Below are 22,750 nucleotides of genomic sequence, written 5' to 3' on the forward strand. Positions count from 1 at the left end.
AGCCAATCGGATCCGCTCGGAGCGGGGGGGGGGAGGAGGGGTGAAGCGGCGCGCCGCCCGGCGCTCATTGGCCAGCTGCGCCCGCCCTCCTCTTTCCCCATTGGCCGGCGCCGCCGCGGGGGCGGGTCGTGGGCGCAGGCAGCGGCAGAAGGAAGACGCAGGTGCCAAGATGGCGGCGGTGGCGGCCCGCGGGCGGCGCTTCAAGTGGGCGCTGGAGCTGGGGGCGGCCGGGCCGGGGGGCAGGTGAGGCCGGGGGGGGGCGCAGGGAGGGACGGGGGGGGGGTCGGGGGCGGCTCCGCCTCAGCCCCGGCTCCTTCCCGCCCTCCCCGCAGGCCCCGCGGCGGCGCCGAGACCCGCGGTCCCGTCGGTTACGCCGAGAAGCAGGTGCCGGATGGCGGCGTCCAGGAGACGGACCGGATCCTGGTGGAGAAGGTGCGAGGCGGGCCCGGACGCCTGGGCCCCTGCCTCCTGGACACCTGACTATTGCCCGGGACGCCTGGGCCCCTTCCCAGTCCCTCCCCGGACGCCTGGGCCCTTCCCGCTGGAAGCACGTGACTATTGGCCCCGGGACGCCTGGGCCCCTCCCCCCGGGACACCTGGGCCCTTCCCCCCAGACACACGTGACTATTGCCCCGGGACGCCTGGGCCCCTTCCCCCCCGGGACGCCTGGGCCCCTTCCCCCCCGGGACGCCTGGGCCCCTTCCCCCCCGGGACGCCTGGGCCCCTTCCCCCCAGGACGCCTGGGCCCCTTCCCCCCAGGACGCCTGGGCCCCTGCCTCCTGGACACCTGACTATTGCCCGGGACGCCTGGGCCCCTTCCCAGTCCCTCCCCGGACGCCTGGGCCCTTCCCGCTGGACGCACGTGACTATTGGCCCCGGGACGCCTGGGCCCCTTCCCCCCCCGGGACGCCTGGGCCCCTTCCCCCCCCGGGACGCCTGGGCCCCTTCCCCCCCCGGGACGCCTGGGCCCCTTCCCCCCCCGGGACGCCTGGGCCCCTCCCCCCCGGGACGCCTGGGCCCCTCCCCCCCGGGACGCCTGGGCCCCTTCCCGGTCCCTGCCGGGACGCCTGGGCCCCTTCCCCCCCGGGACGCCTGGGCCCCTCCCCCTGGACACGTGACTATTGCCCTGGACACCTGGGTCCCTTCCCGGTGCCTGCCGGGATGCCCGGGCCCCTCACCGGACGCCTGGGCCCTTCCCCCCGGACACCTGACTATTGCCCCGGACGCCTGGGCCCCCTCCCCCCGGGACGCCTGGGCCCTTCCCCCCAGACACATGTGACTATTGGCCCGGGACGCCTGGGCCCCTCCCCCCGGATGCCTGGGCCCCTTCCCGGTCCCCCCCCGGGACGCCTGGGCCCCTTCCCCCCCGGGACGCCTGGGCCCCTGCCTCCTGGACACCTGATTATTGCCCGGGATGCCTGGGCCCCTTCCCAGTCCCTCCCCGGACGCCTGGGCCCTTCCCGCTGGACACACGTGACTATTGGCCCCGGGACGCCTGGGCCCCTTCCCCCCCCCGGGACGCCTGGGCCCCTTCCCCCCCCCGGGACGCCTGGGCCCCTTCCCCCCCCCGGGGACGCCTGGGCCCCTTCCCCCCCCGGGGACGCCTGGGCCCCTTCCCCCCCCGGGGACGCCCGGGTCCCTCCCCGGTCCCTGCCGGGACGCCCAGGCCCCTCGCCGGACGCCCGGGCCCCTTCCCCCCCCGGGACACCTGGGCCCCTTCCCCCCCCGGGACGCCCGGGTCCCTCCCCGGTCCCTGCCGGGACGCCCGGGCCCCTCGCCGGACGCCTGGGCCCCTTGCTCCCGCAGCGGTGCTGGGACGTGGCGCTGGGGCCGCTCAAGCAGATCCCCATGAACCTGTTCATCATGTACATGGCCGGCAACACCATCTCCATCTTCCCCGCCATGATGGTCTGCATGATGGGCTGGCGCCCGCTCCAGGCCCTGCTCTCCCTCGGCACCAGTGAGTTCCCGCCCGCCGCCGCCTGTCCCCGCGGCCCTACAGCCGCCCCCCTGTGCCTACAGCCCGCCCCGACTCCCTTTGCCCTGCCCCACGGCCCTAGGCGCCGCCACGGTTGTCCCCGCGGCTCTGCAAGCGCTTGTAAGGGGCTGGCCGCTACAGGCGGCACCGCTCGTTGCCGCTACAGTCAGCCCGATGCTTGTGTTCTCTCACTGTCGTGTTTCTATGAGTGAGGGGGTGTTTACGCGCTTGTAGTTGCTACAGGGGGTGCCGCTTGTTGCTGCTATGGTCACGTGCAAGTGGCTGCAGTTGGTTGTGCGGCTCCCCCATCTCGTGGCGGTTGTCTCTGGGTCTGGGCGGGCCCGCTTGTGACTGTGGCCGCTTCAGGCGGTGCCGCCTGTTGCTGCTACAGCCGGCGCCGTGTCCCTGCAGGCAGCCCCCTGGCTCTCTTGTGCCCCCACGGCCGTCCCCGGGTTCGCCCCCATGGTGGTGGCCGCTACAGGCGGTGCCGCCTGTTGCTGCTACAGCTCAGCTGCATGCCTGTTTAGGCAGCCCCACGGCCATCTTGTGTCCCCACGGCCCTTTGTGGTGGTCCCCAGGTTCGCCCCCGCGGTGCTGGCCGCTACAGGCGGCGGCGGCGCCTGTAGCCGCTACAGTCGAGCCGCGCGGCTGTGTAGGCAGCCGCCGGCGGTGTCTTGTGGCCCCACGGCCGTCGCCGGGTTCGCCCCTGTGGTTGGTGGTGGCGGCCGCTACAGGCGGTGCCGCCTGCTGCCGTGCCCGGGTGGTGCCCCGGGGGTTGCAGCGGGCCGGGTGCCTGTGCGCGTGGGAGGGCGGGTGACAGGCGGGTGCCGGCGGGTGACGGGCGGGTGCCGGGCGGGTGACGGCGGGTGACGGGCGGGTGCTGGCGGGTGTCAGGCGGGTGCCGGCAGGTGACAGCGGGTGACGGGCGGGTGCTGGTGGGTGACAGGCGGGTGCTGGCGGGTGACGGGCGGCTGACAGTGGGTGACAGGCGGGTGCGGGCGGGTGCCGGCGGGTGACAGCGGGTGCGGGCGGGTGCCGGCGGGTGACAGCGGGTGCCGGGCGGGTGCCGGGCGGGTGCCGGTGGGTGACAGCGGGTGTCGGGCGGGTGTCAGGTGGGTGCCGGGCGGGTGTCAGGCGGGTGTCAGGCGGGTGCCGGGCGGGTGCCGGGCGGGTGTGGGCGGGTGCCAGGCGGGTGACAGGCGGGTGACAGGCGGGTGACGGCGGGTGCCGGGCGGGTGCGGGCGGGTGACAGCGGGTGCGGGCGGGTGCCGGGCGGGTGCCGGGCGGGTGTCAGGCGGGTGCCGGGCGGGTGCCGGGCGGGTGCGGGCGGGTGCCGGGCGGGTGACGGGCGGGTGCCGGGCGGGTGCCGGCGGGTGACAGGCGGGTGCCGGCGGGTGACAGCGGGTGACAGGCGGGTGCGGGCGGGTGACGGCGGGTGCGGGCGGCTGACAGCGGGTGCCGGCGGGTGCCGGGCGGGTGCGGGCGGGTGACAGCGGGTGCCGGCGGGTGCCGGGCGGGTGCCAGGCGGGTGACAGGCGGGTGACAGCGGGTGACAGGCGGGTGACGGCGGGTGCCGGCGGGTGCCGGGCGGCTGTGCGGCAGCGCTGAAGGTGCTGGAGAGCTCGAGCCAGACGGCGCTGCAGGGCCTCGTCTTCCTGGTGGGCAACGGGCTGGGGCTGGCGCTGGCCCTCTACAAGTGCCAGGCCATGGGGCTGCTGCCCACCCACGCCTCCGACTGGCTCGCCTTCGTCGCCCCCCCCCAGGTGCGCCCCCCCCCCCCCACCTCCCCGGACGCCGGGGCCCCTTCGTTCCCCTCCTCCTCCTCCAGCCCGGACGCCGGGGCCCCTGGGTGGGGAGGGAGAGGGTGAGAGAGGCCTCCCGGACACCTGGGCCCCTTGTTGGGGGGGGGGTCCCGGATGCCTGGGCCCCTGGATTGGGGGTGGGGGGGGGGGGCGGTCCTTCTCCCGGACACCTGGGCCCCTTGTGTGTGGGGGGGAGGGTCCTTCTCCCGGACACCTGGGCCCCTGGATTGGGGGTGGGGGGGGAGGGTCCTTCTCCCGGACACCTGGGCCCCTTGTTGGGGGGGGGGTCCCGGATGCCTGGGCCCCTGGATAGGGGGTGGGGGGGGGGCGGTCCTTCTCCCGGACACCTGGGCCCCTTGGGGGTGTCGGGGGGGGGTTCCTTCTCCCGGACGCCTGGGTCCCTCCCGGACGCCTGGGCCCCTGGATGGGGGGGGAGGGTCCTTCTCCCGGACGCCTGGGCCCCTGGGTTGGGTTGGGGGGGGGGGGTTCCTTCTCCCAGACGCCTGGGCCCCTCCAGGACACCTGGGTCCCTTGTGTGTGGGGGGGAGGGTCCTTCTCCCGGACACCTGGGCCCCTTGTTGGGGGGGGGGGTCCCGGATGCCTGGGCCCCTGGATAGGGGGTGGGGGGGCGGTCCTTCTCCCGGACGCCTGGGCCCCTGGGTTGGGGTTTGGGTGGGGGTCCTTCTCCCGGACACCTGGGCCCTTAGTTGGGTGGGTGGGGGGGGGGAGTCCCGGACGCCTGGGCCCTAAGCTGGGGGCGGGGGGGGGGAGTCCCGGACGCCGGGACCCTTAGCGGGGGGGGGTGGGGGGTGTCCCGGACGCCGGGGCCCCTTCCCTGGCAGCCGGCTGAGCGGCTTCCCCCCCCCCCCGACCCCCCCCCGCAGCGGCTGGAGTTCTCGGGGGGGGGGCTGCTCCTGTGACCCCCCCGGCGGCGGCAATAAAGGCACCAGCGGCAGCAGCTCCGCGTCCGCTTCGGGGCGGTTGGGGGGCGGTTGGGGGCAGTTCGGGGCGGTTGGGGGGCGGTTTGGGGCGGTTGGGGGGCGGTTGGGGGCAGTTCGGGGCAGTTGGGGGGCGGTTTGGGGCAGTTTGGGGCGGTTGGGGGGCGGTTGGGGGCAGTTCGGGGCGGTTGGGGGGCGGTTTGGGGCAGTTCGGGGCAGTTGGGGGGCAGTTTGGGGCAGTTTGGGGCGGTTGGGGCAGTTCGGGGCGGTTGGGGGGCAGTTTGGGGCGGTTGGGGGCAGTTCGGGGCGGTTGGGGGCAGTTCGGGGCAGTTGGGGGGCGGTTTGGGGCAGTTTGGGGCGGTTGGGGGGCGGTTGGGGGCAGTTTGGGGCCGGTTCGGGGCAGTTCCGGGCAGTTGGGGGCAGTTTGGGCCAGTTCGGGGCGGTTTGGGGCAGTTTGGGGCGGTCTGGGCCGGTTCGGGGCCATTTTGGGGCGGTTTGGGCCAGTTCAGGCCGGTTTGGGGCAGTTTGGGGCTGTTTGGGCCAGTTCGGGGCGGTTTGGGGCAGTTTGGGCCAGTTCGGGGTGGTTTGGGGCAGTTCGGGGCTGGTTCGGGGCAGTTTGGGCAGGTTTGGGGCCGGTTCAGGACAGTTCAGGACAGTTTGGGGCTGGTTGGGGCCAGTTCGGGGCGGTTTGGGGTAGGTTGGGGCGGTCTGAGCCAGCTCAGGGCTGTTTTGGGGGCAGTTTGGGGCCAGTTCGGGGCGGTTTGGGCCAGTTTGGAGCTGGTTTGGGGCAGTTTGGGCCAGTTCGGGGTGGTTTGGGGCAGTTTGGGGTGGTCTGGGCCGGTTCAGGGCCGTTTTGGGGCAGTTTGGGGCTGGTTGGGGGCAGTTCGGGGTGGTTTGGGGCAGGTTGGGGCGGTCTGGGCTGGTTCGGGGCCGTTTTGGGGCAGTTTGGGGCGGTCTGGGCCGGTTCAGGGCCGTTTTGGGGCAGTTTGGGGCCGGTTTGGGGCTGGTTGGGGGCAGTTCGGGGTGGTTTGGGGTAGGTTGGGGGTGGTTTGGGGCCGTCTGGGCTGGTTCGGGGCTGTTTTGGGGCAGTTTGAGGCCATTTTGGGGCAGTTCGGGGTGGTTTGGGGTAGGTTGGGGCGGTCTGAGCCGGTTCGGGGCAGTTCGGGGTGGTTTGGGGCGGTCTGGGCCGGTTCGGGGCCGTTTTGGGGCAGTTTGGGGCTGGTTGGGGGCAGTTCAGGGCAGTTTGGGGTAGGTTGGGGGGGTTCAGGGCCGTTTTGGGGTAGGTTGGGGCCGGTTTGGGGCTGGTTGGGGGCAGTTCGGGGCGGTTTGGGGCGGTCTGGGTCGGTTCGGGGCCGTTTTGGGGCAGTTTGGGGCCGGTTCAGGGCCGTTTTGGGGGCAGTTCGGGGCAGTTTGGGGCGGTCTGGGCCGGTTCGGGGCAGTTTTGGGGGCAGTTCGGGGTGGTTTGGGGGCAGTTTGGGGCCGGTTTGGGGGCCCCGTTTCCCCCCGCCCCCCCCCAAGCACACGCGGCCCCGGCTGCTCCCAAACACTTTATTTCCCCCCCCGGCCGAAGGGGGGGGGGGGCAAAAAAATCCCAAATCCCCACTTGGGGGGGGGGGTTATTGCCCCAGGGCCGGGGCTAATTAACCCCCCGGGGACTAATTACCACCCAGGGGCTAATTACCCCCCCGGGGGGGGGGGTTAACGACCACCCGGGGGGCGAGTTTTGCCCCCCCGGGGGTTGTTTTCAGCCCCCCGGCGCCGAGTTTTTTTGGCTCCTTCCGGGTTTTTGGCCCCCCCGGGTGGTTTTGCCCCCTGTGGGGTGGGGGGGCGGGTAAATACCCGGGTGGGGGGTCAGGGGTAGAGGGTGATGACCTCGGTGCCGGCGCCCCGCACCAGCAGCACCCGCTCGAGCCCCTCGGTGAGCACCTCCACGAACTCCAGGTCTGCCCTCGTCAAGGAAACTAATTGCTCCTCGTTAATTAACCCCTCCCCGCGTTAATTACCCCCTCCCCACGTTAATTACCCCCTCCCCGCGTTAATTATCCCCCCCGGGGCTAATTACACCCCCCTCAGGTTAGTGATACCCCTCCTGCCCCAGGGATGTTCCCCCCCCCCTAAACTGCCCCCCTCCCCCTCGGTTCTCCCCCCCCCCATTAATTGGCCCCCTGTAATTATCACCTCGCTGCTAATTGCACCCCTCCCCCCAGGGTAATTGCACTCTCCCCCCTCCCCGTTAGTTGCAGCCTGCTAATTAAACCCCCCCCCCGCACTTGCCCCCCTCAGGGTAATTGCCCCCCCCGGGGTTAATTGCCCCCCCCGGGGTTAATTGCATGCTCCCACTAATTGCACCCCCCCTGCCAAAATTAATTACACCCTCCTCGGGATTAATTGCCCCCCCCCGCGGTTAATTGCCTCCCCCCCCCGAGGTTAATTGCATGCTCCCATTAATTAACCCCCCCCCGGGATTAATTCTCCTCCCCCTCCAGGGTTAATTGCATGCTCTCATTAATTGCAGCCCCCACATTAATTACACCCTCCCCGGGATTAATTGCCCCCCCGGGTTAATTGCATGCTCCCATTAATTGCATCCCCCCTGGCTTCATTGCCCCCCCCAGGGTTAATTGCATGCTCCCACTCATTACCCCCCCATCTTAATTGCCCCCCCAGGGTTAATTGCATGCTCCTAATAATTGCCCCCCCAAGGTTAATTGCCCCCCCAGGGTTAATTGCATGCTCCCATTAATTGCTCTCCCCCCAGATTAATTGCCCCCCCAGTGTTAATTGCATGCTCCCATTAATTGCACTCCCCCAGGGTTAATTGCCGCCCCAGGCTTAATTGCATGCTCCCATTAATTGCCCCCCCAGGGTTAATTGCCCCCCCAGGGTTAAATGCTCCCCCCAGGGTTAATTGCATGCTCCCACTAATTACACCCCCCCCACCATTAATCCCCCCCGAGGTTAACAGCCCGCTCCCATTAATTACCCCCCCCGAAGGTTAATTGCACGCTCCCATTAATTACCCCCCCGCGGGGTTAATTACCTGCGCCTGTTAATTACCCCCCCCCGGGGTTAATTGCCCCCCAGGATTATTCCCCCCCGTCCCCGGGGTCAGCCGCCCCCTCCCCAGGGTGAATCACCCCCCCTCCCCGGGTGTTTTGGGCGCCCCCCCGGGTGTTTTGGGCCCCCCCGGGTGTTTTGGGGTGGTGGTGGGGGGGGATGCAGTTGTGGCGGGCGCGGGGGCGGCGGGGGGGGGGCGGCAGGTTGAGCAGCACCAGGCGGGCGCCCTGCGAGCGGGCCACCATGGCCTCGTTGAGGCGCACCGCCGTGTGCATGCGCCGCACGTTGCGCGCCCCCCTGCCCCGGGGGGGAGGCCGGGCCGGGGGGGACACGGGACCGGGGGGGACACGTGACCGGGGGGGACACGGGACCGGGGGGGACACGTGACCAGGGGGGACACGGGGGGGGACACGGGACCGGGGGGGACACGGAGGTGGGACACGGGACATGGAGGTGGGACACGGAGGTGGAGGTGGACACGGGACATGGAGGTGGGACACGGGTGGAGGTGGGACATGGAGGTGGGACACAGGACGTGGAGGTGGGACACAGGTGGAGGTGGACACGGGACATGGAAGTGGGACACAGGTGGAGGTGGACACGGGACATGGAAGTGGGACACGGGTGGAGGTGGGACACGGAGGTGGGACACAGGACGTGGAGGTGGGACACAGGTGGAGGTGGACACAGGACGTGGAGGTGGGACACAGGTGGAGGTGGACACGGGACATGGAAGTGGGACACGGGTGGAGGTGGGACACGGAGGTGGGACACAGGACGTGGAGGTGGGACACAGGTGGAGGTGGACACGGGACATGGAGGTGGGACACGGGTGGAGGTGGGACATGGAGGTGGGACACAGGACGTGGAGGTGGGACACAGGTGGAGGTGGACACGGGACATGGAAGTGGGACACAGGTGGAGGTGGACACGGGACATGGAGGTGGGACACAGGACGTGGAGGTGGGACACAGGTGGAGGTGGACACGGGACATGGAAGTGGGACATGGGACATGGAGGTGGGACACGGAGGTGGGACATGGGACATGGAGGTGGGACACAGGTGGAGGTGGGACATGGAGGTGGGACACAGGACGTGGAGGTGGGACACAGGTGGAGGTGGGACATGGGACACAGAGATGGGACACAGGACATGGAGGTGGGACATGGGACATGGAGGTGGGACACAGGTGGAGGTGGGACATGGGACACAGAGGTGGGACACAGGACATGGAGGTGGACATGGGACATGGAGGTGGGACACAGGTGGAGGTGGGACATGGAGGTGGGACATGGGACACAGGTGGAGGTGGGACATGGGACACGGAGGTGGGACATGGGACACGGAGGTGGGACACAGGTGGAGGTGGGACACGGGACATGGGGGACACGGAGATGGGACGGAGGTGGGACACAGGACACAGGTGGGACATGGCGGTGGGACACAGGTGGAGGTGGGACACAGAGGTGGGACACGGGACATGGGGGACACGGAGGTGGGACGGAGGTGGGACACGGGTGGGACGCGGCGGCGGGACACGGAGGTGGGACACGGAGGTGGGACACGGAGGTGGGACATGGAGGTGGGACATGGCGGTGGGACACGGGACACAGGTGACACATGCGGGGGGGGGAGAAACACGTCAGGGCACGTGTCAGCAGCCCCCAGTTCAGCCCAGTGCCCTCCCAGTACAGCCCAGCGCCCCCTCAGCACCTCCCACTGCCCCCCCAGTGCCCCCCCGGCCTCTCCTAGTCCCTCCCAGTATATCCCAGTCCCCCCACCAATGCCCCCCAGCGGCTCCCAGTACCCTCCCAGCGTATCCCAGTCCCTCCTAGCGCTTCCCAGCGCTCTCCCAGTATACCCTAGCCCCCCCCAGCACCTCCCAGTATAACCCAGTCCCCCCCCCAATGCCCCCCAGCGGCTCCCAGTACCCTCCCAGTATACCCCAGCACCTCCCAGTGCCCTCCCAGTATATCTCAGTCCCTCCCAATGCCCCCCAGCAGCTCCCACTACCCTCCCAGCGTATCCCAGTCCCTCCCAGTATACCCTAGCCTCCCCCAGCAGCTCCTACTGCCCCACCAGCACCCCCCAGCGCCTCCCAGTATACCCCAGCAGCCCCCCAGCACCTCCCACTGCCCTCCCAGTATACCCCAGCAGCCCCCCAGCGCCTCCCAGTATGCCCCAGCACCCCCCAGCGCCTCCCAGTATACCCCAGCAGCCCCCCCAACTCCTCCCAGTATGCCCCAGCAGCCCCCCAGCGCCTCCCAGTATACCCCAGCAGCCCCCCAGCTCCTCCCAGTATGCCCCAGCACCCCCCAGCGCCTCCCAGTGCCCTCCCAGTATACCCCAGCAGCCCCCCAGCTCCTCCCAGTATACCCCAGCACCCCCCAGCGCCTCCCAGTGCCCTCCCAGTATATCCCAGTCCCTCCCAACGCCCCCCAGCAGCTCCCAGTGCCCCCCCAGCGCCCTCCCAGTACGCCCCAGCACCCCCGCGGCACTCACGGGCGCGGGCCGAGCAGGTCGGGGCCGGGGGCGGCGCGGCGCGGGCGGCTCCAGGTGAGGTGGACGCGGGCGGCCTCCGCCGTCTCCTCGTCTTCCTCCTCCTCCTCCTCCTCCTCCTCCTCCGAGCCGGCGCTGCTGAGGCGCGGCCGCCAGCTCCGCTCCTTCACCAGCTGCGCCTGCGCCACGCCCGCCGGCAACCAATGGCGTCGCGCCGCCGCCCCCCCAACGTGGGGCCACCGGCCAATCGGCGCGGCGCGCGGTTGCCGGGGAAACCGGGAAGCGGGGAAGGGGCGGGGGAGGGCAGGGCCATGAGGCAGCGCGCGGAGACCCAAGCGCCGCCGTCGCCATGGTGATTCCCGCCAAGCGCCGCGCGCGCCCCCAGCGGCCGCCGGAAAGCGGCGCCGTCGCCATGGTGATTCCCGCCAAGCGCCGCGCGCGCCCCCAGCGGCCGCCGCCATGGTGATTCCCGCCAAGCGCCGCGCGCGCCCCCAGCGGCCGCCGGAAAGCGGCGCCGTCGCCATGGTGATTCCCGCCAAGCGCCGCGCGCGCCCCCAGCGGCCGCCGGAAAGCGGCGCCGTCGCCATGGTGATTCCCGCCCAGCGCCCCGGGCGCCCCCAGCGGCCGCCGGAAAGCGGCGCCGTCGCCATGGTGATTCCCGCCAAGCGCCGCGCGTGAGCCGTCGCCATGGCGATTCCCACTAACGGCGGCGCGTGCGCCGTTGCCACGGCGATTCCCGCCAAGCGCCGCGCCGTTGCCATGCCGATTCCCCGGCGAGGCGCCGTTGTCATGGTGACTCCCACCAAGCACCGCGCCGTTGCCATGCCGATTCCCCGCCCAGGACCCATGTGGCACTGTTGCCATGGTGATTCCCGCCAAAAGTCGCCTCCGCACCGTGGCACCGGGCATGAGGCGGCATCGGTGGGGGGCGGGGGGAGCGCGACACCGCGGCGACACGCGTGTGTCCTGCTGACACGCGTGTCCGCCCCACACGCGTGTCCGCCGCACACGCGTGGTCCCCAGATGCTGCGGGTGACGGTGTGGGGGGGGGGGGCGGGGCGTTACCTCGCGCTGCCGCTCCGCCTCCGAGAGCCGCATCTGGCGCAGCATGGCCGAGCGCTGCTCCATCATCAGCGTCCGCTCGTAGGTGTAGGCCGAGATGTCGCTGTCGTGCTGCGGGCGACCGGAGAAGGGGGCCCCGGCGTCCGGGGAGGAAAGGGGACCCAGGCGTCCGGGGGAAGGGGAGCCCAGGCGTCCGAGGAAAGGGACCCAGGCGTCCGGGGAGGGACCCAGGTGTCCGGGGAGGGGGCCCAGGCGTCCAGGGAGGGGCCCAGGCGTCCGGGGAAAGGGACCCAGGCGTCCGGGGAAAGGGACCCAGGCGTCCGGGGAGGAAAGGGGACCCAGGCGTCCGGGGGAAGGGGAGCCCAGGCGTCCGAGGAAAGGGACCAGGTGTCCGGGGAGGGGACCCAGGTGTCCGGGGAGGGGACCCAGGTGTCCAGGAAAGGGGCCCAGGCGTCCGGGGAGGGGCCCAGGCGTCCGGGGAAGGGGCCCAGGCGTCCGGGGGAGGGGCCCAGGCGTCCGGGGGAGGAACCCAGGCGTCCGGGAAGGGACCCAGGTGTCCGGGGAAAGGGCCCAGGCACCCAGGAAGGGTCCAGGTGTCTGGGGAGGGACCCAGGCATCCGGGGAGGGACCCAGGTGTCTGGGGAGGGACCCAGGCATCCGGGGAGGGACCCAGGCGCCCGGGCGGGGCGGGGCGGGGTGGGGCGGGCGGCCCCCCTACCATCTCGACCACCTCCACGGCGGCCGGCAGGCGCAGCAGGCGCACGAAGGCCCGCAGGTGCCGCCGCATCTCGATGCTGTTGTCCTCCAGCTGCGCCACCGTGAAGATCCGCACCCGGCAGCCGCGCCACGCCTGCGCCACCCGCGTCAGCGCCCCGGCCCCGCCCCCCCCCCGGCCCCCACGTGGGTCCTCTCCCACCGCCCCACGTGGCTCCTCTCCCGCCCAATCAGTGCGCCCCGCCCGGGCCGCCACCCGGCCCGTTGCCCCGGTGACCGCGGGCGCCGCCGCGTTGCCGCGGCAACGGCCGCACAGCGCCCCGCCCCGTCCCTGTGGTGATTCCCGCCCAAGCGCCGCGCAGAGCCGCGACCGGCTGCCCCACAGCGACCCCCACAGGGACCCCTCCTGCCCCATGGGGACCCCTCCTGCCCCACAGCGACCCCCACAGGGACCCCTCCTGCCCCACAGCGACATCCTGCCCCATGGGGACCCCTCCTGCCCCACAGCGACCCCTCCTGCCCCATAGCGACATCCTGCCCCACAGGGACCCCTCCTGCCCCATAGCGACATCCTGCCCCATAGCGACCCCTCCTGCCCCACAGCGACCTCCTGCCCCACAGCGACCCCCACAGCGACCCCTCCTGCCCCACAGCGACCCCTCCTGCCCCACAGCGACCCCCACAGCGACCTCCTGCCCCACAGTGACCCCCACAGCGACCCCTCCTGCCCCAGAGCGACCTCCTGCCCCAGAGCGACCTCCTGCCCCACAGTGACCCCTCCTGCCCCACAGCGACCCCCACAGCGACCTCCTGCCCCATAGCGACCCCTCCAGCCCCACAGCGACCCCCACAGTGACCCCTCCTGCCCCACAGCGACCCCTCCTGCCCCACAGTGACCCCCACAGCGACCCCTCCTGCCCCATAGCGACCCCTCCTGCCCCACAGTGACCCCTCCTGCCCCATAGCGACCCCTCCTGCCCAACAGCGACCCCCACAGCGACCCCTCCTGCCCCATAGCGACCGCTCCTGCCCCATAGCGACCCCCACAGCGACCCCTCCTGCCCCACAGCGACATCCTGCCCCACAGCGACCCCCACAGCGACCCCCCCCGCCCCACAGCGACCCCCACAGGGAACCCTCCTGCCCCACAGCGCCCCCCCCCGCCCCACAGCGACCCCCACAGCGACCCCCACAGGGAACCCCCCCGCCCCACAGCGCCCCCCGCCCCACAGCGGACCCCCCCCCCGGCCGCGGCCGCCAGCCCCACCTTGTGCTGCCGCAGCAGGCAGGGCAGCAGGGTGAGGACGCCGCCGTCGTGCACCACCCACCACACGTCCAGGCAGCCGCCGCCCTCGCCGTCGCCGGCCGCCGCGGCCCCGCCCCCGGCCCCGCCCCCCGGCCACGCCCCGCAGCCCTTGGCCACCAGCAGGGCGCGCCCGGCCGCCGCCGCCGCCCGCACCAGCCCTGCGGGGGGGGGACAGGAGCGCGGCGGGTGTCAGCACCGCGCATGCGCCGAGCGCGGCGGGTGTCAGCACCGCGCGTGCGCCGAGCGCGGCGGGTCTCAGCACCGCGCGTGCGCCGAGCGCGGCGGGTCTCAGCACCGCGCGTGCGCCGAGCGCGGCGGGTGTCAGCACCGCGCGTGCGCCGAGCGCGGCGGGTGTCAGCACCGCGCATGCGCCGAGCGCGGCGGGTGTCAGCACCGCGCATGCGCCGAGCGCGGCAGGTCTCAGCACCGCGCGTGCGCCGAGCGCGGCGGGTCTCAGCACCGCGCGTGCGCCGAGCGCGGCGGGTCTCAGCCCCCACACGTGCGCCGAGCGCGGCGGGTCTCAGCCCACACGTGCGCCGAGCGCGGCGGGTCTCAGCCCACACGTGCGCCGAGCGCGGCGGGTCTCAGCCCCACACGTGCGCCGAGCGCGGCAGGTCTCAGCCCCACACGAGCACCGAGCGCGGCGGGTCTCAGCCCCACACGTGCGCCGAGCGCGGCAGGTCTCAGCCCACACGAGCACCGAGCGCGGCGGGTCTCAGCCCCACGCGTGCGCCGAGCGCGGCAGGTCTCAGCCCCACACGTGCACCGAGCGCGGCAGGTCTCAGCCCACACGTGCACCGAGCGCGGCAGGTCTCAGCCCCCACACGTGCACCGAGCGCGGCGGGTCTCAGCCCCACACGTGCACTGAGCGCGGCAGGTCTCAGCCCCCACACGTGCACCGAGCGCGGCGGGTCTCAGCCCACACGTGCACCGAGCGCGGCGGGTCTCAGCCCCACGCGTGCGCCGAGCGCGGCAGGTCTCAGCCCCACACGTGCACCGAGCGCGGCAGGTCTCAGCCCACACGTGCACCGAGCGCGGCAGGTCTCAGCCCCCACACGTGCGCCGAGCGCGGCGGGTCTCAGCCCCACACGAGCGCCGAGCGCGGCAGGTCTCAGCCCCACACGTGCACCGAGCGCGGCAGGTCTCAGCCCCACACGAGCACCGAGCGCGGCGGGTCTCAGCCCCACACGTGCGCCGAGCGCGGCGGGTCTCAGCCCCACACGAGCACCGAGCGCGGCGGGTCTCAGCCCCACACGAGCGCCGAGCGCGGCAGGTCTCAGCCCCACACGAGCGCCGAGCGCGGCAGGTCTCAGCCCCACACGTGCACCGAGCGCGGCGGGTCTCAGCCCCACGCGTGCACCGAGCGCGGCAGGTCTCAGCCCCACACGAGCACCGAGCGCGGCGGGTCTCAGCCCCACACGTGCGCCGAGCGCGGCGGGTCTCAGCCCCACACGAGCGCCGAGCGCGGCGGGTCTCAGCCCCACGCGTGCACCGAACGTGTCCGTCCTCAGCCCCGTGCGTGCACCGAGCGCGCCCGTCCTCGACCCCCGGCCCCACGCGCGCCCCGAGCGCGCCCGTCCTCGACCCCCGGCCCCACGCGCGCCCCGAGCGCGCCCGGCCTCGGCCCCCCGGCCCCCCCGGCGCCCCGGCTCACCGACGAAGGTGCGGGCGGGCCGCGCGTCGCCCCGCCGCCAGCCCCGGGGCCAGCCCAGCAGCAGCGTGTTGGGCCGCAGCGCCCCCAGGCCGCAGCCCTGCACCAGCTGCGCCAGCCCCTCGGCCGCCCGCGGCGCCACCACCGCCTGCGCGAAGCCCCGCAGCCCGGCCGCCGCCATCCGCCGCCGCAGCTCCTGCCCCCCCGGCCCCGGGCAGCGCCGTCAGCCACGGCGGGCCCAGGCGTCCGGGGCACGGGCAGGGGGGCCCAGGCGTCCGGGAAGGGGCCCAGGTGTCCGGGAGGGAGGGGCCCAGGTGTCCGGGGAGAGGGGCCCCGGCGTCCGGGGAAGGGGCCCAGGCGTCCGGGGAGGGGGCCCAGGTGTCCGGGGGGGGCCCAGGTGTCCGGGGAGGGGGCCCAGGTGTCCGGGGGAGGGGCCCAGGCGTCTGGGAAGGGGCCCAGGTGTCCGGGGAAGGGGCCCAGGCGTCCAGGAAGGGTCCCAGGTGTCCGGGAGGGGCCCAGGTGTCCGGGGCAGGGGCCCAGGCATCCGGGGAAGGGGCCCAGGCGTCCGGGGAGGGGCCCAGGTGTCCGGGGCAGGGACCCAGGTGTCCGGGGAGGGGGCCCAGGTGTCCGGGGGAGGGGCCCAGGCGTCCGGGGAGGGGCCCAGGGGTCCGGGGCAGGGACCCAGGTGTCCGGGGAAGGGGCCCAGGCATCCGGGGGAGGGACCCAGGCGTCTGGGAAGGGGCCCAGGTGTCCCGGGAGGGGCCCAGGCATCCGGGAAGGGGCCCAGGTGTCTGGGGAAGGGGCCCAGGTGTCCGGGGAGGGGCCCAGGCGTCCGGGTGAGGGGCCCAGGTGTCAGGGGAGGGACCCAGGTGTCCGGGGCAGGGACCCAGGTGTCCGGGGGAGGGGCCCAGGCGTCCGGGGCAGGGGCCCAGGCGTCCGGGGAGGGACCCAGGCGTCCGGGAAAGGGGCCCAGGCGTCCGGGGCAGGGGCCCAGGTGTCCGGGGCAGGGGCCCAGGCGTCCGGGGGAGGGGCCCAGGCGTCCGGGGAGAGGGGCCCCGGCGTCCGGGGAAGGGGCCCAGGCGTCCGGGGAGGGGGCCCAGGTGTCCAGGGGGGGCCCAGGTGTCCGGGGAGGGGGCCCAGGTGTCCGGGGGAGGGACCCAGGCGTCTGGGAAGGGGCCCAGGTGTCCGGGGAAGGGGCCCAGGCGTCCAGGAAGGGTCCCAGGTGTCCAGGGAAGGGGCCCAGGTGTCCGGGGCAGGGGCCCAGGCATCCGGGGAGGGGGCCCAGGCGTCCGGGGAGGGGCCCAGGTGTCCGGGGCAGGGACCCAGGTGTCCGGGGAAGGGGCCCAGGCGTCCGGGGGAGGGGCCCAGGCGTCTGGGAAGGGGCCCAGGTGTCCGGGGAGGGGCCCAGGCGTCCGGGCAAGGGACCCAGGCGTCCGGGGGAAGGGGCCCAGGAGTCCGGGGGAGGGGCCCAGGCATCCAGGGGAGGGGCCCAGGCATCCGGGGGAGGGGCCCAGGCGTCCGGGGGAGGGGCCCAGGCATCCGGGGGAGGGGCCCAGGCGTCCGGGGGAGGGGCCCAGGTGTCCGGGGGAGGGGCCCAGGCATCCAGGGGAGGGGCCCAGGCATCCGGGGGAGGGGCCCAGGCATCCGGGGGAGGGGCCCAGGCGTCCGGGGCAGGGGCCCAGGCGTCCGGGGAGGGACCCAGGCGTCCGGGGGAGGGGCCCAGGCGTCCGGGGCAGGGGCCCAGGTGTCCGGGGCAGGGGCCCAGGCGTCAGGGGAGGGACCCAGGTGTCCGGGGGAGGGGCCCAGGCGTCCGGGGAAGGGACACAGGCGTCCAGGGAGGGGCCCAGGTGTCCGGGACAGGGACCCAGGTGTCCGGGGAAGGGGCCCAGGCATCCGGGGGAGGGACTCAGGCGTCTGGGAAGGGGCCCAGGTGTCCCGGGAGGGGCCTAGGCATCTGGGAAGGGGCCCAGGTGTCTGGGGAAGGGGCCCAGGTGTCCGGGGAGGGGCTCAGGTGTCCGGGGAAGGGGCCCAGGCGTCCGGGGGAGGGACCCAGGCGTCTGGGAAGGGGCCCAGGTGTCCGGGAAGGGGGGCCCAGGCGTCCGGGGAAGGGGCCCAGGCGTCCGGGGGAGGGGCCCAGGCGTCCAGGGAGGGGCCCAGGTGTCCGGGGCAGGGGCCCAGGCGTCCGGGGGAGGGGCCCAGGCGTCCAGGGAGGGGCCCAGGTGTCCGGGGCAGGGGCCCAGGCGTCCAGGGAAGGGGCCCAGGTGTCCGGGGCAGGGGCCCAGGCGTCCAGGGAAGGGGCCCAGGTGTCCGGGGCAGGGGCCCAGGCGTCCGGGGCAGGGTCCCAGGCGTCCGGGGGCAGACGCACCTGCTCGGCGGCCCGCGCCTGCTCGTGGGCCTCCAGGAAGTCGCCGGGGATGACGGAGGCGACGACGGTGAGGCCTCCGGCCGCCTTGAGCTGGGCGGCCACCGACAGCAGCCAGGGCTGCTTCACCCGCAGCTCCTCGTCCAGCTTGAGCAGCACCAGCAGCTGCGGCCTGCGCGGAGGGGCCCAGGCGTCCGGGAAGGCCCCGCAAGTTAAGCGAGGGGCGCGCGAGCACGGGGCCCAGGCGTCCGGGCGCGCTCACCTCCAGTTCTTGCTGTACTGCGGCGCCTCCTCCAGCCGCAGCAGGGCGAAGTGGGCGGCGCTCAGCGACAGCCCCCGCAGCCCGTCCCCCCACTCCTTCTCCGCCCTGCCGGGAAAGGGCCCAGGCGTCCGGGTGGGGCCGAGACGGCTGAGTCGATAGGCACCCACGCACCCGGGGCGAGAGGGACCCAGGCGTCCGGGGAGGGGCCCAGGCGTCCGGGGAGGGGCCCAGGTGTCCGGGGAAGGGCCCAGGTGTCCGGGGAGGGACCCAGGCGTCCGGGAAGGGGCCCAGGTATCCGGGGAGGGGGCCCAGGTGTCCGGGGAGGGGGCCCAGGCGTCCGGGCAAGGGGCCCAGGTGTCCGGGGAAGGGCCCAGGCGTCCGGGGAAGGGGCCCAGGCGTCTGGAGAAGGGGCCCAGGAGTTCGGGGAAGGGGCCCAGGTGTCTGGGGAGGGGCCCAGGTGTCCAGGAAACGGGGCCCAGGCATCCGGAGGAGGGGGCCCAGGTGTCCGGGGCAGGGGCCCAGGTGTCCGGGGAGGGGCCCAAGCGTCCGGGGAGGGACCCAGGTGTCCGGGGAGGGGCCCAGGTGTCCGGGGAGGGGCCCAGGCATCCGGGGAGGGGGCCCAGGTGTCCGGGAGGGGGCCAAGTGTCTGGGGAAGGGACCCAGGCATCCAGGGAGGGGCCCAGGAGTCCGGAGAAGGGCCTGGGTGTCCGGGGGGCCCAGGCATCCGGGGAGGGGCCCAGGTGTCTGGGGAAGGGACCCAGGCGTCCAGGGAGGGGCCCCAGCATCCGGGGAAGGAGACCCAGGTATGCAGGGAAGGGACTTCAGCTGTCCAGGGAAGGGGCCCAGGTGTCCGGGAGGGACCCAGGTGTCCGGGGCAGGGGCCCAGGCGTCCGGCTCACCCCTGGTACTCGATGTACTTGTAGACGGTGCCGGCGATGCCCAGGGCGATGGCGGCGCACGACCACGACGCGATGAACATGAGCACCAGGCACAACCCCGCTCCCGCCAGCGACAGCCCCCTGCGGGCACCCAGGCGTCCGGGAGGGGCCCAGGCATCCGGGCAAGGGGGACCCAGGCGTCCGGGAGGGGCCCAGGCGTCCGGGCTCACCAGTGGTAGTAGGGCAGCCGGGGCCGCCAGGTCGGGGTGCGCAGGAGGCTCTGCAGGGCACACGCCAAGTTCACGGCCAGGTAACACGTCAGCAGGAACCTGTCAGTGGGGGGAGAACAGGCCCGTGTTGACCCGTGTTGACCCACGTTGACTTGTGTTGAGTCACGTTGACTCATCTTAGCCCATGTTGACCCCTACTGACCCCGTATAGACTTATGTTGGCCCATGTTGACTCTTGTTGACCCGTGTTGGCATGTGCTGACCCACATTGACCCATGTCGACCTCCGCTGACTGACGCTGAGCCCTCTTGACTCTCGTTGCACCATGCTGACTTGCGTAGACCCGTGTTGACCCGTGTTCACCCATGTTGAGTCACGTCGACTCATCTTAGCCCATGTTGACCCTCTATAAACTCATGTTGACCCATGTTGATGCTTGTTGACCCACATTGACTCTTGTTGACCCGTGTTGGCATGTGCTGACCCACGTTGACCCACGTTGACTGACGCTGAGCCCTCTTGACTCTCGTTGCACCATGCTGACTCGCGTAGACCCGTGTTGACCCGTGTTGACCCACGTTGAGTCATGTCGACTCATCTTAGCCCATGTTGACCCCCTACAAACTCATTGTTGACCCATGTTGATGCTCGTTGACCCACGTTGGCCCATGTTGACTCTCCTTCACCTGTGTTGGCTCGCGTTGGCACGTGCTGACCCACGTTGACCCATGTCAACCACCGCTGACTGACGCTGAGCCCTCTTGACTCTCGTTGTGCCATGCTGACTCGCATACACCCGTGTTGACATGTGTCGGCACGTGTTGACCCATGTTCACTAGCTTTGAGGCAGCTTGTTGCACGGTGACTCGCGTTGGCCTATGTTGACCTGCGTTGAGCTGCGCTGACCCACGTTGACTCTTGTTCATCCAAGTTGACCCGTGCTGACTCACGTTGACCCCTGTTGATGCGTGTTGATATGTATTGACTCGCGTTGACCCATCTTGATGTGCGCTGGCCCACGATGGCCACTGCTGACCCATGGTGATGTGTCTTGGCGCGCATTGTTCACTCACGCTGACCTGTGTTGAGCCATGTTGACTTGTGTTGGCCCCTGCTGACCTGTGTGAGCTGCGCTGACCCAAGTCCACCCATGTTGACTTGTGTTGAGTCATGTTGATCTATGTTGAGTCATGTAGTTCACTCACGTTGATCTGTCTTGAGGTGCATTGACCCATGTTGACGCTCGTTGCCCCACGTTGGCCCACAATGACTCTCGTTCACCTGTGTTGGCTCGCGTTGGCATGTGCTGACCCACGTTGACCCATGTCGGCCTCCGCTGACTGACGCTGAGCCCTCTTGACTCTCGTTGCACCATGCTGACTCGCGTAGACCCGTGTTGACCCGTGTTGACCCATGTTGAGTCACGTCGACTCATCTTAGCCCATGTTGACCCTCTATAAACTCATGTTGACCCATGTTGACGCTCGTTGACCCATGTTGACTCTTGTTGACCTGTGTTGGCATGTGCTGACCCACGTTGACCTCCGCTGACTGACGCTGAGCCCTCTTGACTCTCGTTGCACCATGATGACTCGCGTAGACCCGTGTTGACCCGTGTTGACCCACGTTGAGTCACGCCGACTCATCTTAGCCCATGTTGACCCTCTATAAACTCATTGTTGACCCATGTTGATGCTTGTTGACCCACGTTGGCCCATGTTGACTCTCCTTCACCTGTGTTGGCTCGTGTTGGCACATGTGCTGACCCACGTTGACCCATGTCGGCCTCCGCTGACTGACGCTGAGCCCTCTTGACTCTCGTTGCACCATGATGACTCGCGTAGACCCGTGTTGACCCGTGTTGACACATGTTGAGTCATGTCGACTCATCTTAGCCCGTGTTGACCCCTTATAAACTCATGTTGAACCATGTTGACGCTTGTTGGCCCATGTTGACTCTTGTTGACCTGTGTTAGCATGTGCTGACCCACGTTGACCCATGTCGACCTCCGCTGACTGACGCTGAGCCCTCTTGACTCTCGTTGCACCATGATGACTCGCGTAGACCCGTGTTGACCCGTGTTCACCCATGTTGAGTCATGTCGACTCATCTTAGCCCATGTTGACCCCCTATAAACTCATGTTGAACCATGTTGACGCTCGTTGACCCATGTTGACTCTTGTTGACCCGTGTTGGCATGTGCTGACCCACATTGACCCATGTCGACCTCTGCTGACTGACACTGAGCCCTCTTGACTCTCGTTGCACCATGATGACTCGCGTAGACCCGTGTTGACCCGTGTTCACCCATGTTGAGTCATGTCGACTCATCTTAGCCCATGTTGACCCCCTATAAACTCATGTTGAACCATGTTGACGCTCGTTGACCCATGTTGACTCTTGTTGACCCGTGTTGGCATGTGCTGACCCACATTGACCCATGTCGACCTCTGCTGACTGACACTGAGCCCTCTTGACTCTCGTTGCACCATGCTGACTCGCGTAGACCCGTGTTGACCCATGTTGAGTCATGTCGACTCATCTTAGCCCATGTTGACCCCCTATAAACTCATGTTGACCCATGTTGATGCTCGTTGACCCACGTTGGCCCATGTTGACTCTCTTTCACCTGTGTTGGCTCATGTTGGCATGTGCTGACCCACGATGACCCATATCAACCTCCGTTGACTGACGCTGAGCCCTCTTGACTCTCGTTGCACCATGCTGACTCGCGTAGACCCCTGTTGACCCGTGTTGACCCATGTTGAGTCACGTCGACTCATCTTAGCCCATGTTGACCCTCTATAAACTCATGTTGACCCATGTTGACGCTCGTTGACCCATGTTGACTCTTGTTGACCCGTGTTGGAATGTGCTGACCCACGTTGACCCATGTCGACCTCCGCTGACTGACGCTGAGCCCTATTGACTCTCGTTGTGCCATGCTGACTCGCGTAGACCTGTGTTGATGCATGTTGGCACGTGTTAACCCATGTTCACTTGCGCCGAGCACCGTTGACCCAGCTTGTTCCATGTTGACTCATGTTGACCTGCGCCGGCCCACGTTGACTCTTGTTCATCCAAGTTGACCCACGTTGATGCATGTTGGTATGTGTTGACTCAGCTTCGCGTGCGCTGGCCCACGTTGGCTGCTGCTGACCCACGTCGACATGTCTTGACGCACGTTGACCACTGTTGAGCCATGCTGGCTCCTGCTGACCTGTGTGAGCTGCGGTGACCCGAGTCCACCCGTGTTGACTCATGTTGAGCTTGCTGACCCATGTTCACTCACGTTGATCTGTCTTGAGGCACACTGTCCCATGTTGACTCTTGTTGAGTCACGTTGGGCCGTGTTGACTTGTGTTGATGTGTGTTGGCCCGTGTTGACTGGTGTTGGTCCCTGTTGACCTATGCTGACCCATACTGACTCTTGTAGACCCACGTTGACCCAGGTTGACTCACGTTGACTCATACTGACCAGCGTTGATGTGTGTTGGGCCACGTTGACTCCTCTTGAGCACAGCTGACCCACGTTGGCTTGTGTTGACCCACGTTGAGTCGTGTTGACCCGTGTCGGCTCACGTCAATTCATGCTGACCTGTCTTCACCCACATTGACTTGTCTTGTCCCGTGTTGACTTGCGTTGACTGGTGCTGACCCTTGTTGACCCCCTATTGAGCTGAGCTCACCCGTGTTGACCCACTTTGAACCACGTTGACTCCTGTCACTCCGTGTTGGCCCGTGTTGACTCACGTTGAGCTGTACTGACCCGTGTTGGCCCATGCTCGCTCCTGTTGACCCGTGAGGGGCTGTGTCGACTCGTGTTGACGCATGTTGACGTGTGTTGGCTCACGTTGACTCATGTCGACCAGTGTTGACCCATGTTGTTCCACGCTGACCCAGGTTGACTCGCGTTGACCCACGTGTGCACGTACAGCTCCCTTTCGGCTTATGCTGACACGTGTTGAATCGTGTTAACCCGTGTTGGCGCGTGTCAGCCTGTGTTGAC

General features: G+C 70.3%; 2 protein-coding genes and 1 long non-coding RNA gene across 7 annotated transcripts in view; 2 read left to right on the forward strand and 1 right to left on the reverse strand.

Moving 5' to 3' along the window:
• Positions 1–111: 111 nt before the first annotated feature.
• Positions 112–4,738, forward strand: EMC4 (ER membrane protein complex subunit 4). The gene is made up of 5 exons (XM_068921671.1): positions 112–243; positions 333–432; positions 1,807–1,960; positions 3,581–3,741; positions 4,665–4,738. Exons 1-5 carry the CDS (start codon positions 170–172, stop codon positions 4,698–4,700), a joined length of 525 nt encoding a protein of 174 aa, XP_068777772.1. The 5' UTR covers positions 112–169; the 3' UTR covers positions 4,701–4,738.
• Positions 4,739–6,246: 1,508 nt separating this feature from the next.
• LOC138062672 (solute carrier family 12 member 6-like) overlaps positions 6,247–22,750 on the reverse strand; it is a 32,336-nt gene continuing 15,832 nt past the window's right edge. Inside the window, exons 14-21 of the mRNA XM_068921661.1 lie at positions 18,741–18,839; positions 18,532–18,651; positions 17,633–17,737; positions 17,374–17,542; positions 11,341–11,448; positions 10,279–10,454; positions 7,939–8,072; positions 6,247–6,661 (exon numbers count right to left, since the gene is read on the reverse strand). Coding sequence (XP_068777762.1) covers positions 6,570–6,661; positions 7,939–8,072; positions 10,279–10,454; positions 11,341–11,448; positions 17,374–17,542; positions 17,633–17,737; positions 18,532–18,651; positions 18,741–18,839 — 1,003 coding nt within the window. The 3' untranslated portion in view covers positions 6,247–6,569. The remainder of the gene's footprint in view (positions 6,662–7,938; positions 8,073–10,278; positions 10,455–11,340; positions 11,449–17,373; positions 17,543–17,632; positions 17,738–18,531; positions 18,652–18,740; positions 18,840–22,750) is intronic.
• Positions 8,185–9,153, forward strand: LOC138062681 (uncharacterized). Of its 5 annotated transcripts, none has more exons than XR_011136580.1 (3): positions 8,185–8,228; positions 8,328–9,047; positions 9,125–9,153. It is a non-coding gene; the product is annotated as an uncharacterized lncRNA (long non-coding RNA). The 5 variants fall into 5 exon arrangements; XR_011136579.1 differs by lacking the exon at positions 8,185–8,228 and adding an exon at positions 8,229–8,266 and having other exon boundaries at positions 8,317–9,047; XR_011136581.1 differs by lacking the exon at positions 8,185–8,228 and having other exon boundaries at positions 8,244–8,971; positions 9,012–9,047.

The sequence above is a fragment of the Struthio camelus genome, chromosome 29, assembly GCF_040807025.1.
Source record: "Struthio camelus isolate bStrCam1 chromosome 29, bStrCam1.hap1, whole genome shotgun sequence".
In the NCBI taxonomy this organism is placed as follows: Eukaryota; Metazoa; Chordata; class Aves; order Struthioniformes; family Struthionidae; genus Struthio; species Struthio camelus.